At 58.9% G+C, this 11909-nt stretch overlaps 1 protein-coding gene across 4 annotated transcripts; it reads right to left on the bottom strand.

Annotated features, from left to right (window-relative positions):
* Nucleotides 1-739: 739 nt before the first annotated feature.
* On the bottom strand, nt 740-11387 carry CERCAM (cerebral endothelial cell adhesion molecule). 4 transcript variants are annotated; one of them, XM_086684165.1, is made up of 14 exons: nt 11147-11247; nt 10067-10158; nt 9630-9740; nt 9338-9455; nt 8179-8313; nt 7871-8075; nt 6046-6165; nt 5634-5710; nt 5423-5529; nt 4465-4597; nt 2488-2615; nt 2144-2347; nt 1495-1750; nt 740-1287 (listed from the first exon to the last, which is right to left on the bottom strand). In XM_086684165.1, the coding sequence occupies exons 3-13, from the start codon at nt 9701-9703 to the stop codon at nt 1495-1497; spliced, it is 1557 nt and encodes a 518-aa protein (XP_086540291.1). In that variant the 5' UTR covers nt 9704-9740; nt 10067-10158; nt 11147-11247; the 3' UTR covers nt 740-1287. The 4 variants fall into 4 exon arrangements, with proteins under 4 accessions (XP_086540291.1, XP_086540289.1, XP_086540287.1 ...); XM_086684163.1 differs by having other exon boundaries at nt 10087-10158; XM_086684161.1 differs by lacking the exon at nt 10067-10158 and having other exon boundaries at nt 11147-11385.
* Nucleotides 11388-11909: the final 522 nt, after the last annotated feature.

The following is an 11909-nucleotide window of genomic DNA, read 5'->3' as shown; positions in this document are numbered from 1 at the left end:
CCCTCCAGCTGCCTGAGTGCAGGCACTGGAGACGGCTGCTGGGCCCAGAAGCCTGACCCTGTGAAGGGCAGGTGGAGAGGGAGGAAGGCCAGCAGTTCTAAGCAGAAGAGCAGAAGACGCGGAGCTGCTGTGCGTAGCCCGGCAGCACAGGGAGGCAATTCCAAGGGCCCCAGGCTCCCTTCCCCATTGCTGGCTCCGTCCCAGCAGAGGGCGCCCCTGGCCCACAAGGTCCACATTCTGCTTTCTTTCGCCCTCTGGCGGCCACACTGGTTAGGGCCAGAGGGGAGTCTTGGATCGTTCCCACCTCTCCCAGGGGAAGGGTGGCAACTGCACAGCTGAAGATTCAAAGGGAAGGAGGCTCAGCAGCCCCGGGTCTGGGCGCACCGCCCCCCCCGCCCCCGACCATCAGGGTGAAGCCAGTGATGCCCACGACAGCCCCAAAGGGTGAGCATTCACTGTGGGCCGGGCCAGGCCATTCCATACCCACCCAGCCACGACACTTCCCTTCCATGTCCATTTCACCACCAGACTAAGACCCAGGGAGGGATGGCATCCACACCAGATCAGCAGGCAAGGAGATGGTCATGCCCAGTCAGCCTGACTCCTCTTCCAGGCTGCCCTCCTCTCTCTGCTTCTCCAACTGCTCAGCCATGACACCTCCACATGGGCACCCTTGGTGGGAACCCTTCCCTCCCAGACCTCATGACACACAAAGAGGCTCATCCAGGAGTTACACATATAAAGTGCACATACCAGCTGGCTTTTATTGAGGGCCTACCATGTGCTGGGCACCAAGTCTGCAAGGGCCCTCCTCTCACCCCCCCCCCCCCCGTACTTCCCACTGGCCAGGGGAGAGGGTGGGCCCAGGCAGGTGAGACCCAGGCGTCGAGTCGGGAGGGGACTGAGGTGGAGGTAGAAGATGGCAGAGGGGCCCCAGCAGTTGGGTCTGCAGGGAAGGCAGGGCTCCTGGTGTTGGCCCAGCTTGGAACTGAAGGCTGGGGAGCCCCCCACCTTCCCCCCCCACCCCGGATCCTGAGTCAGGAGGGTGAGACGGCCTGGGAGCCCTGCCCTTTTGCTACGTGAACTTCAGGGAAGGGGACCCATCTCTGAGTGGTTTCTCCCCACGTAAGGTGGGGCCAGAGGGCAGAGTGGCCATGCCTAAGGTGACAGTCGGGTCTCTATGGGGTCTGTGGCTTCTGGTGGCGGCTCCTGCCAGCGATCTCCAGGTCCGCTCCCTGGCCAGCTGCGGCCTGCTCCTGAGAGCTCTTCTGGAGTCACTGCCTGGACCTGGTGGGACAGAAGGGGCGAGAAGAGAGAAAGAGAAAGAACGGGAGTGGGATATGCAGAGGCAGAGACAGGAGAAGACACAGAGAAGGTCCGAGAGACAGAGACAGGCAGGGAGAGGAAGCTTGAGGTGGACACAGAAATGCAGGGAGCCACACACAGAGACAGAGCGGTGGGGGGGGGGGGGGCTCTTCCCAGCCCCGCCCTCACCTAGAGCTCGTCCCGAGGGTGGTGGGGGTGGAGACTGTGCCCGCTACTGCCAGCCAGGTCCAGGGGGGGGCCACGCAGCGTCTTGTGAGAGCCACTCCAGCTGATGATGCGGCCGCTGTCATCGTCCCAGGGTGAGGATGTCTCCGTGTCGCTGAGCCACTCGGCGTCCCCTGCGTAGTGGGTGGGAGCAGCGAGCAGGGGCCGCGCAGAGAAGGCACGCAGGTCCCGTGGCCAGAAATGCGCCTTGTACTGCTCACTGTGAGGCGGGGGGAAGGCTCAGGAGGGCTGAGGTGGGGCCCCTGCCTGGAGCCCGGGCACCTCACCTGCCCGAAGCCCCTCACTGCCCTCCCCCTCAAGACCTCACGACAAATGACAGAAGCGGAGTTTCTGTCGTCTCCATTTTCCAGACGGGGAAACTGAGGCTCAGAACAGAGAAGTGGCTTGACTAAAAACCACACGGCAGCACAAAGTTTACACCTCGGTTGGTCTGACTCCAAAGCTAGGCTGGGCTACTCCTTGGTGACCTCGCATTAGTGACTCAGCCTCGCCAGCCTCAGTCTCCCCAGCCGCCCAGCGAGGGGACTTCATGCTTGTGGAGGTAGGCTCCCCGGGGTCAGGTGACCCTGCCCTGCCCCCACCGGAGACTCACTTGGGGTGCTGGTCAAACATGATGGGTAGGAACTCGTCCACAGGCAGCATTCGGCGCAGGGGCTGGGAGGCCAGCAGCTTGCGAGCACCCGCCAGGCTCAAGACATACGCCAGCGTCCAGTAGGAGTACCCGGCCACCACCAGGTGTGGCAGCCCCCCCACGGCTGCCTCTTGCTCAGGGTTCACCTGCTTCCGGCCCAGGTAGCTATGGGCGACACCAAGGGGCCCGGGAGTCACTGTAGGTCCTAGGGTGTCAGAGGACCCCTTCCCCAGTTGCATCCCACAGGCCAGGCTCAGTGGGGAGGCCGTCCCTCTCCCCTGCCCCTGGAGGCGCAGGCTGCCTACATCAGGTCCCACAGGAGCTTCTCTGCCTCCACCTCCTCCATAAGCCGCTCCAGTCGCCCCCTGAAGTTGCTCTCAAAGCGCACATCGTCCTCAAACACTAGGACCTGGGCCAGGCCCCTGGCAGCCACCTGTGGTGTGGGGGAAGGGGACACAACACAGGGGGATGGCTCTTTAGATTCAGGCTGTCCCCTTCCACCTGCCTGACAATGACTGACTCTCCCTGGCCTGAGTTATATGCCAAAGGTTCAGCCCTGGCCATGTCAGTCACTCAGCTGCTCCAAAGCCTGCTGGGGCTCCCACCGCCTGGGGACTGAAATTCCAACATCTCGCTCTGGCATTCAAGGCCCCCCAGGCCCCCTCCCCTGAGGTAGAATCTTCAAGTAGAATCATGACAGCCATCATAACCTTTGCTGTATTCACAGAGCGCTGCCATACCCCAGGGGCCACAGAATTACTGCTTATCCCAGGGACCCTCCAGAGGAAGGACACACGACATCCCTGTACTGTAGTAAGGAGATGGAGACACAGGGAGGTACGACCACTTGTCCAAGGACACAGCCCGTAGCAGAACTGGGATCTGAACCTTCATCTACTGGACTCCAGGCCCAGTTCCTCACCAGGCCTCCTGGACTTTTCTGAAGAAAGACCCTAGCCCCCACGATCCCTAAGAAAAAGTACTTTTTGTAACTTCTGGAAATGTGAAAAGAACATGAAATCAGCACAGTCAACGGTGAAATAGAAATCACGTTCAGGGGCGCCTGGGTGGCCCAGTCGGTTAAGCGTCCGACTTCAGCCAGGTCACGATCTCGCGGTCCGTGAGTTCGAGCCCCGCGTCAGGCTCTGGGCTGATGGCTCAGAGCCTGGAGCCTGTTTCCGATTCTGTGTCTCCCTCTCTCTCTACCCCTCCCCCGTTCATGCTCTGTCTCTCTGTCCCAAAAATAAATAAACGTTGAAAAAAAAAAAAAAAAAAGAAATCACGTTCAGAGACAGTCTCAATCTGCTCAGAGACAGAGGGAGACAAACAGAAATATGAGCTCACATGCACTATTTTGGCTGCAGTAGAAAATAAAGACAAGAAGCGGGCCTGGGTGCTGCCTCCTGGAGGGGGCACCGTCCCCTTGCAGGGCCAGTCCCCTCGTCCCTCCTCAGTGGCCAGGCAGTGACCTCTCACTGGTGCCCATACCGGCAGCCCTAAGCTGAGTCCTCCTGGCCAAGTCCCAGGCCTTTCTTCTTCCCACTTCTGAACATACAGTTCCTTCCTGCCTCAGGGCCTTTGCTCCACTGTTTTCCTCTGCCCAGAAGCCTCTTCTCACTGCCCTTCAATGCCACCCTGACCCCACATCAGTCCAGGAATCTAGGCTGGTCCACACTCCAGGACAAGCCTGTACATCTACCCTCCATGGCAAGCTTGGTTCTTCCTCGGTTTCTGTGCCCTCCTCTGGTCCCTGAGCCCCAAGAGAACCAGAAAGGCCCTTTTTTTTTTTTTTTTTTTTTTTTTTTTTGATTTGTCTCCGTATTCTCAGAGCAGAATATCTCCTAGCACACAGGAGGTGCTCAACAGAGATGACAGAATGAATGAGATACAGGGATGAACACAGTTTAAAGCTGCAGGCCAGGTCTTGGGGCGCCTGGGTGGCTCAATCGGTTAAGCGTCAGACTTCAGCTCAGGTCATGATCTTACGGTTCGTGAGCTCAAGCCCCGCGTCGGGCTCTGTGCTGACAGCTCAGAGCCTGGAGCCTGTTTTGGATTCTGTGTGTGTCTCTCTCTCTCTCTGCCCCTTGCCCACTCACACTCTGTCTCTCTCTCTCAAAAATAAATAAACATTAAAAAAAATTTAAAAACAAAAAAGCTGCCGGCCAGGTGTTTAAAAATGTATGAATTCACCCACGGATTCCCTTGGGTGCTGAGCACAGAGCAGTGAGTAGGGTGGCCCCGCTCTGCCTGTGGGGGGTGTGGGCCAAAAGGGGGTTCCTCACCTCCTCCCAGATGGAGTAGTGGCTGAGGAAGCAGCCCACCTCGCCCTTGGTCAGTGTGCGGCCTGAGTAGGGGTCCTGGTAGCCAGGGAGCAGGTCCACGCCGAGGCTCCTCATGATACTGCTGTTGAGGGTCCTGAGGGAGACGGGACTAATGGGGTACGGGGTGCCCGCCAGGGACCCATCCAGGGGCGCCTCGCCTGTGCCTGTTGGGGGCACCCTGGAGTTTAGTTTGAAGGAGATGTCAGCCTTGTTACTGCTTCATGTGGCCTGAAGCTGTCAGAAGATGTTCCCCAGAATGAATGTGGGGAACACGGTATCTACTCCTTGGGCAGATGCCCAGGGAAAAGATGGACATCCTGCCATCTGAAGGGTGGGGGGTGGGGGTGGGGGTGGGGGTGTAAGTGGCAAACAGCAGTGGGCAAGTGCAGCCGTGTGACCTCTGGTTTCCCAGGGCCACATGACTGGCCCGCTCCCACCCCCACCCATCAGGGACCTAAGTCCAAGATGGAAAAGAATAAGCCTGATAATAATAAAGACGCCTAACTTTTGGAATACTTACTATGTGTCAGGCCCTGTGCAAAATCCTCACTGAGCCCTTACAAGTCCTAAAAGGGAGACACAATTGTCTGCCATTCACACAGCAGGGCTGAGAGGTGGCGGTAACTTGCCAGAGGTCACCCAGCTGGTAAGTGACAGAGCTGGAGCGCAAGCCTCGGGGCTCCAGATTCTGGGCCTTAACCACCGTACTCTCCTCCCTCCAGTAGGCTGAAGGAGGCCATCCTGTCCTATCGGGGTCTGCCCTGGGGTTCTCTATGACATAATGACTCAGGCCCTGTTTGAGTACCTCCTGGAACAGCTAACACTCAATTCATTTGTCTGCTCTCCCCATTGCTAGGGGGCTCCAAGGGACCACACTGCTCCCTCAGCTGCCCAGGGCCCCACCCCCAGGGAGACTCACCGGCCATCCACAGCATCCACCACGCGTCCAGATATCTCCATCTCCCAGAGCGAGCTTAGCATGCGTTCCCGGCGGTCGGGCCGGCGGGCCAGGCTGATGACAAAGACCTGGAGGAGGAAGGGGAGGTGGGTGCAGAGTCGGGGGTGGGTGCAGAGGGAGGGGAGAGGCCACCCACCTCTTCACCCCGCTCCTGTGGGCTGAGGGGACTTACCTCATCAAACCCCATTTTGCTGGGTTTCTTTGGGGGCCGGGACACGTGAGCTGAGGCCCACATGGGGGGCCCGTCCACTGCAGAAGAAAAGTACCCCCTAATCATGAATCCCTACTGGCTCTTGTCAGCAGTGACCCTGGAGTCCTAGCCCCCCACTTCATTTTTGCCCCCTCGGCAGAACACCCAGCAGGAAGAGCCCTCAGAGATCATAGACTTCACCTGCCTTCATTGTAGAGATGGGGACAATGAGGCCCAGCAGCAAGAAGGACTTGCCCAGAGACGAGGAATGAATTAGAGGTAAGGCTGAGACCCCAAGCCCACTGCCCAGTCAGGTCCAGGGCCTGGGAGAAGGGGCACAGGGGGTGGCAGGGAACAGTGGCAGCCGGCTAGCACCCCATCTCCCAGCCCTCACCTAGCGCCTCCAAGATCAGGTGGATGAAGTTGACCTTCTCGTCCTCCAGCCCCTGGTGGGATTTCACAGGCACGTTCATGTACCCATAACGGTGCTTGTTGCACACGTGGGCCGCGACTCCTGTGGAGAGAGGCTGGGTGGGTGCTGCAGGCGGGGCAGGGCTCTCAGAACCCAAAGCATGTGTCTTCTTGGGGACTCAGTGTCCCAACCGTGGGGCTGGAGGGAGAAAGGGCTTTACTCAAACGGTGTCTAAGGGACCCTTCTGCCGAGATGGTTTATTCATTCAACAGATGTGTCTAGGGTACCAGCTGGGTGCTGGGGGATGGTGGCGCGCATCCCGGGGAGGGAGGAGCAGACAAACTCTCACCTGACCACAGCCGTCGGGCCAGGCCAGCCCCACCCGCTAAAGCTCCCCCACCTATGCCCGTCCCTGTTGCCCCGCCTGGATCCAGCACCATCACCTCGTGCCCAGACCCCTCTACGCAACCCCACACCTCCTGCCCCGCCCGCGCTGCCCTCCACCTTTTCTATTTCTTCAACATTTGTCACCTCTATTGTAACTACTTATTTCCCTTTTATCTCGTATGGGCTGCGGATTCTTCAGCGACAGGCGCACGGTATTTACTTAAAAGTCAACCCCATGCCCAGCAGGGAGCACAGAGCCTGGTCCAGAGCAGGGACTCAGTAGCCGGGCGCCGGGAGCCTGAATGATACAGACAAAACCCCGGTACAAAATTCCTTCCAGCGGCTGCCCCTTGAAACGGCGGTAGCCCTGGAAAAGCCAGGGAACACTTCCGCTTCTCACGGATTCTCCATGACTCTGTTTTTCCTTCGCTCACTTTTTGCACTTGGTAAGATTTCCTGTCTTGCCTGTCTGCGACGGACTCCACCAATACCCCTTGCATGAAAAAGCCAATTACCACACTTTCCCCTCTGGCCACTGTTGGCAGCCCGCTCGCTCACATACGGCACTTCTGGATTAGATGGTCACTTCTCATTCTTCCCGAATTAGTCTCTTCTTAAGATTCTCTTTTCAACGCCAGTGTCTCTGTCTCACTCCCGTCTCTGACTCTTTCTCAGGACTGGATTTAGCCCAATTCAGCCCAAACACTCTCCAGTAATTTCCATTTTAAAAATAATGCCAACATCAGAGTGTTCCTGGCTGCCCGATGTTCTCAGGCTAAAGACCAGATGCTTGCTGGTCAGATCCACATAGGCTGGCCCCTGGCTCAGCCTGTGCCATGTCTTCCTCACTTATTGGGGTCCTGTCACCTGCCTTCTTACGTTCCCTGCTACCACAGGGCCTTTGCACTTGCCGGTCCCATTGCCTGAAATGCTCTTTCTTGCTCTTATTGATGCTTTCCCATATTTTAGATCTCAGCCTCAAAGTTCATACCCTCCAGGAAGCCTTCCCTGACCAGATCTATTCTGGTCTAAGCTCCCTGAGCACCTAGAATCAAGAAACATTCCTTCCTGTCATGGCTGTGATTGCACATTGATTTGTGAGCTCCTTGGACTGACTGGACTGGAGGTTCCAGGAGGGCAGAGGCTGCCTGAGTTTACTCACCACTGTCTCCCCAGTGCCTGGCACATGGTAGGTGCTCCATAAACATTTGCCTAATGAAACAATGCATGAAAGTGCCAGGAATCCAGAAGAAGGACATCTAGCCTACTGGCACAGCGGGCTCAAGAAAGGCTACGACCTGGACCAACAAGAGTTTAACAGGATGAATTGGAGACTGGAGAAGGGTGTGCAAAGCAGAGGGAACAGCATGTGCAAAGGCCCAGAGGCCCCCAGGAATGCTCACAGGGAGCTGGTCCTCACCAGCAGCCTGGCAGGAGTAGGCGAAGACGATGATATCGTCGAAAGGCCAGGTGTAGTTGGGGTGAGGGGGGTAGAAGGCGAGTTGGGCTGCTCCCTCAGCCCGCAAGGATACCAGGAAGGTGGAATGGACCATGGGAACACGGAAGCAGCCCCGGCGTTGGCGGTTCTTGGTGGGGAAGTAGTCGGCTGTGCGGCGGTAATAGCCCTGGGGAAAAGGGTTGCTCTGAGCTATGACAGCGGCCCGTCCTCCCCAGAGCACTGCTCCCCCGCCATGGCCCACAGACCTGAGGCCTCCATCCCAGCCTTACCTGGGGGGTGATCCCACACCAGAAATTGGAGTAGTAGGTCTGGGAGTCCAGCATGGGGGCCACCACGGGCAGCCGCTGCTCTATCAGAAGCCTCAGTGTCTGGTTGTTGGTCAGAATGTTGTCTGTATCTGCAAACTTTTGGGAGGTGGCTGTCACAGGTCCCAGCCTTGTCTGGGCTACACCCCCAAGGATTCACTGAGTGGGATCCCTCTGGATTGCCAGAGAGCCCACATATCTCCTGGGATCCGAAGGGTTTCCGTTAGAAAGTTCGAACCTATAAACAAGGTAAGTTTGTTTCTGGACCAAGGATCTAGTCTGGAGCACTGGTTCATGGATTGGGTCCAGGGGTTAAACCTGAGTTGCTGATCTAAGAACTTTACTTAAACATTTTTTAATGTTTATTTATATTTTTGAGAGAGAGGGGGGTGCCTGGGTGGCTCAGTCGGTTGCACGTCTGGCTCTTGGTTTCAGCTCAGGTCATGATCTCATGATTTTATGGGTTCAAGCCCCGCATCGGGCTCTGTGCTGGCAGCATGGAGCCTGCTTGGGATTCTCTCTCTCCCTCTCTATCTGCCCTTCCCCCACTCACACTGTCTCTATCTCTCTCAAAAATAAATAAACTTAGAAAAAAAATATATTTTTGAGAGAGAAAGAGCATGAGCAGGGGAGGGACAGAGAGAGACGGAAACAGAATCTGAAGCAGGTTTCAGACTCTCAGCTGTCGAGAGGGGCTCATCAGCTCAGAACCTGATGCAGGGTTCGAACTCCCAAACTGTGAGATCATGACCTGAGCCAAAGTGAGACGCTTAACTCACTGAGCCACCCAGGTGCCCCGTGAGAACTTTATTTTAGATCTGACTTAGGGAGTAGAGTCAAAGACCTACTCTGAGTTCTAGTCCAGGGAACCAGGCTCAGTTTACACTCTGGGCTCTAGGAGTCTAGGCTCAGTATATACCCTGCAATCTGTCTCAGGGATCCAGGCTTAGTAGCTAATGTGAACTCAAACATGGGGATCCAAGCTCAATATCTGGTCTGGGTTCTGACCCAGGTTGCTAGCTGGAGGGTCCAGCCTACAGGTTTGTCAAGTCACAGCAAGATGTCTATCAGGGACTGATACCGCCGCCTGAGGGAAACTCCCATCGTAGCCAGGCTTTCTTACCAGGATGTAGTCAGCCCCCCAGTCCCTGGCAAAGGTCAGGGCTTCCTGTTTCAACTCCATCAGAAACTGGTGCCTTTCTTTGGTCCAGTGCTTGGGACCCTCTTCATCTGGGTAGGACCTGAGAGGGTAAAGAGACGAGATGTTCCCCTGGGGCAGGTACATGTGGTCCTCGTCTCTGCAGAGCAGCGGACAGAGCCCTGGCCTGAAGGCTGTGGCTTGGGGCTGTCCCCTTTCCTCTCTAGGTTATAGCTATAGCCCATCTCCCCAAGAACCTTGCCCCTGAGATCACCACCTGGGCACCCCCTCAGGCCTCCAGACCACAGCTGCATAGTCATCACCCACAGCGGCTAGCCACTCCTGCAGCATCTGTGTGGTGTTGTCCGTGTTGTGGTCCGTGGCACACCTGGGGACACAGGAGGAAGAAGGGTGAGGGGGCGGAGCCACGGAGGAGCCAAACCCCGAGGCAGCCGTGACCCCTGGAGCACCAGCACCTGTGAGGCTAGACCCTTGGGTGCTGCAGCGGAAGGAGGTGTGCTACAGAGTAAGGCAAGCAGCCGGGTCCCAGTCACAGGTCTGTGACCCACTGCGGGACCTCAGGCAAGTCCCATCAGTCCCTGGGCTTCACTTTCTGCCTCTGTAACTGTAAGCTGTCCTGCGTGGCTCATGGGCTGAGACGACAGGATACGAATGCATTTGAAAGAAAAAGTACCTCAACTCTGAGGAACACACCTGCCACGTGCCCCCGATACCCTCCGTCCTCGCCAGGAGACAGGTCAGTCCCTTCCCCCTCTCAGGACTGGACAGAAGAGCTGCTGCCTCCCCTGCCCGAAAGTTGTGATAAGGACCAAGCCATACTCTGAACATCCCCTGAGAAGGGCTGATGGGACGGAGCTCCCTTACCACAGAGCATAACCTCTCCTCTGTGGAAGGGACTCCCAGGACAGAGGGGACGCAGAGGGCTCGGCCAAGACCCCAGGTTTTAGGCGATCCTGCCCCTTTAAGCCAGTTCCCCAGAAGTGAGGACTAACTACGTGTCACGTCTTGGCGGGGTGGGAACTAACTAACTCCCAAACTGTGGTCATTGTGGGCCGCCTCCCCAGGCCACGCTCCACCCCAAGCCCAACTTTGGTGTGTTGTGGGGGGTAGTTTGTCATTTCTCTCGGTTTATCCCCAACCTCAGCTTGGGACTCCTCCCTGTTCTGGCTTCCACAGACTGTGGCCTCTGATTCCAGCGCCCTGTGGGGACGGCTGGGGGAGAGATTCTAGGGTAGGGGCTCTGCCCTCGGATGGCAGGACCCACACCCTCCACAGAGAGGCTGGGACCTGCCCAGAGAAGGAGCAGTTCTGACCCCTCTGCAGAGCAGCATGGAACCAGACTGATAGCACCCTCACCTGCTCCCCAGGATCCCCCAGTCCTGCTGATCTCTGCCACGTGGGGACCCAGGGAAGGCCAGCTGTTCCTGTCTGCTCCACTCCAGGTCAAGCCAATCACAGGGCCCACGGGGCTTAAGTTTGGGCTCTGAAGCTAGGGCAAGAGGACCCCACTTAAACCCAGAGGAGGTCCCCATTGGAGGAGTAGGGGCCGGGGTGAGTGTTTCGGGGTCAGCCTAAGTCCTCAGAGGTCAGTCCGCAGAGCCAAGGGGATAAGGGGTTCTTTCCAGGGGCTCGCGACTGCGGAGGGCCTGTCTGCCAGGGGAGGGGCCTGTCTGGGTGGTGTCTGGACGAGCAGACGAGCCCATCTGGGGTGGAGGCTGTCCGTGGGACCCGGGGGTACATGCCCAGAGGGTGCCAATGCCCAGTCTCTCTCACCAGAGGGCCAGCCTGGCCCGGGGGTAGTCCAGCCGCTCCAGCGCGCCCAGGTAGTGGGGCAGTGAGTGCTCGGCATTGCGGGCCAGGATGGTAAGGACCACGGCGGGCAGCGGTGGCTCCACGACTCCCGCAGCCTGGAGCCTCGCCCCCAGCAGGAACAGCAGCTGGAGCAGCGGGGCGGCGGGGGCGGCGCGCATGGCGGGCGCTCGGGCGGCGGCGGCGGCAGCGGCCCCCGGGGCTCTGGCCCGGCCGAGGGGAGTGGGCGGTGCGGCCGGGCCGGGGCGGGGCCCGGGGCCGGGGCGGGGCCGAGGCGGCCGGAGAGGGTGGGGGGAGCGTACCCCCGAAGAGTGGGCTCCCCCTCCCACCCGCTACGCGCCGATTCTCAAGTGCCCTCTCCTCCGCCAGGGGCAGCGGAGGACCAGGACCCGGAGACCCGCCGCACTCGCGACCCAGGGGCAGCGCCCTCCCGGCTGGGCGCCGGCGGGGGGAAGGGAGGCAGAGGGGAGGGTCCCGGGGGACGGCCTCCGAGCCGCCCCGGTGCCTGAGAACGCCCCACTCCGAAGCCCGGAGCGTTCAGCCCCCGGAATCCGGCTCCACTGAGCGTCCGGCGCCCCTGAGTCCGGAATCCCTGGCCACCCATCCGACCCTCGGACCCCAGTCGCAGCCCCGCGGGGCGGGACCGACCAGCAGCGGCCCTAGCCGGGCTCCCCGGTTCCCGCCCCGCCCCCGCCCCCGCCCCCGCCCCCGGGCGCCCTCTGGCGGG

This window comes from Puma concolor, chromosome D4 (genome assembly GCF_028749965.1).
Source record: "Puma concolor isolate L17-30 chromosome D4, mPumCon1.1.hap2, whole genome shotgun sequence".
Lineage (NCBI taxonomy): Eukaryota > Metazoa > Chordata > Mammalia > Carnivora > Felidae > Puma > Puma concolor.
This window is presented reverse-complemented; position numbering and strand designations above follow the sequence as displayed.

Bases quoted from the DNA above. Each gene is read 5' to 3' on its own strand.
- CERCAM (XM_086684162.1), bottom strand. From the start codon at position 11,343: ATGCGCGCCGCCCCCGCCGCCCCGCTGCTCCAGCTGCTGTTCCTGCTG. The intron at 8,076-8,178 runs GTAAGGCTGGGA...CCTTTTCCCCAG, and splicing joins GGTGTGGGATCACCCCCCAG to GGCTATTACCGCCGCACAGC. The intron at 5,711-6,045 runs GTGAGGGCTGGG...TTTCTTCTGCAG, and splicing joins CCTGATCTTGGAGGCGCTAG to TGGACGGGCCCCCCATGTGG.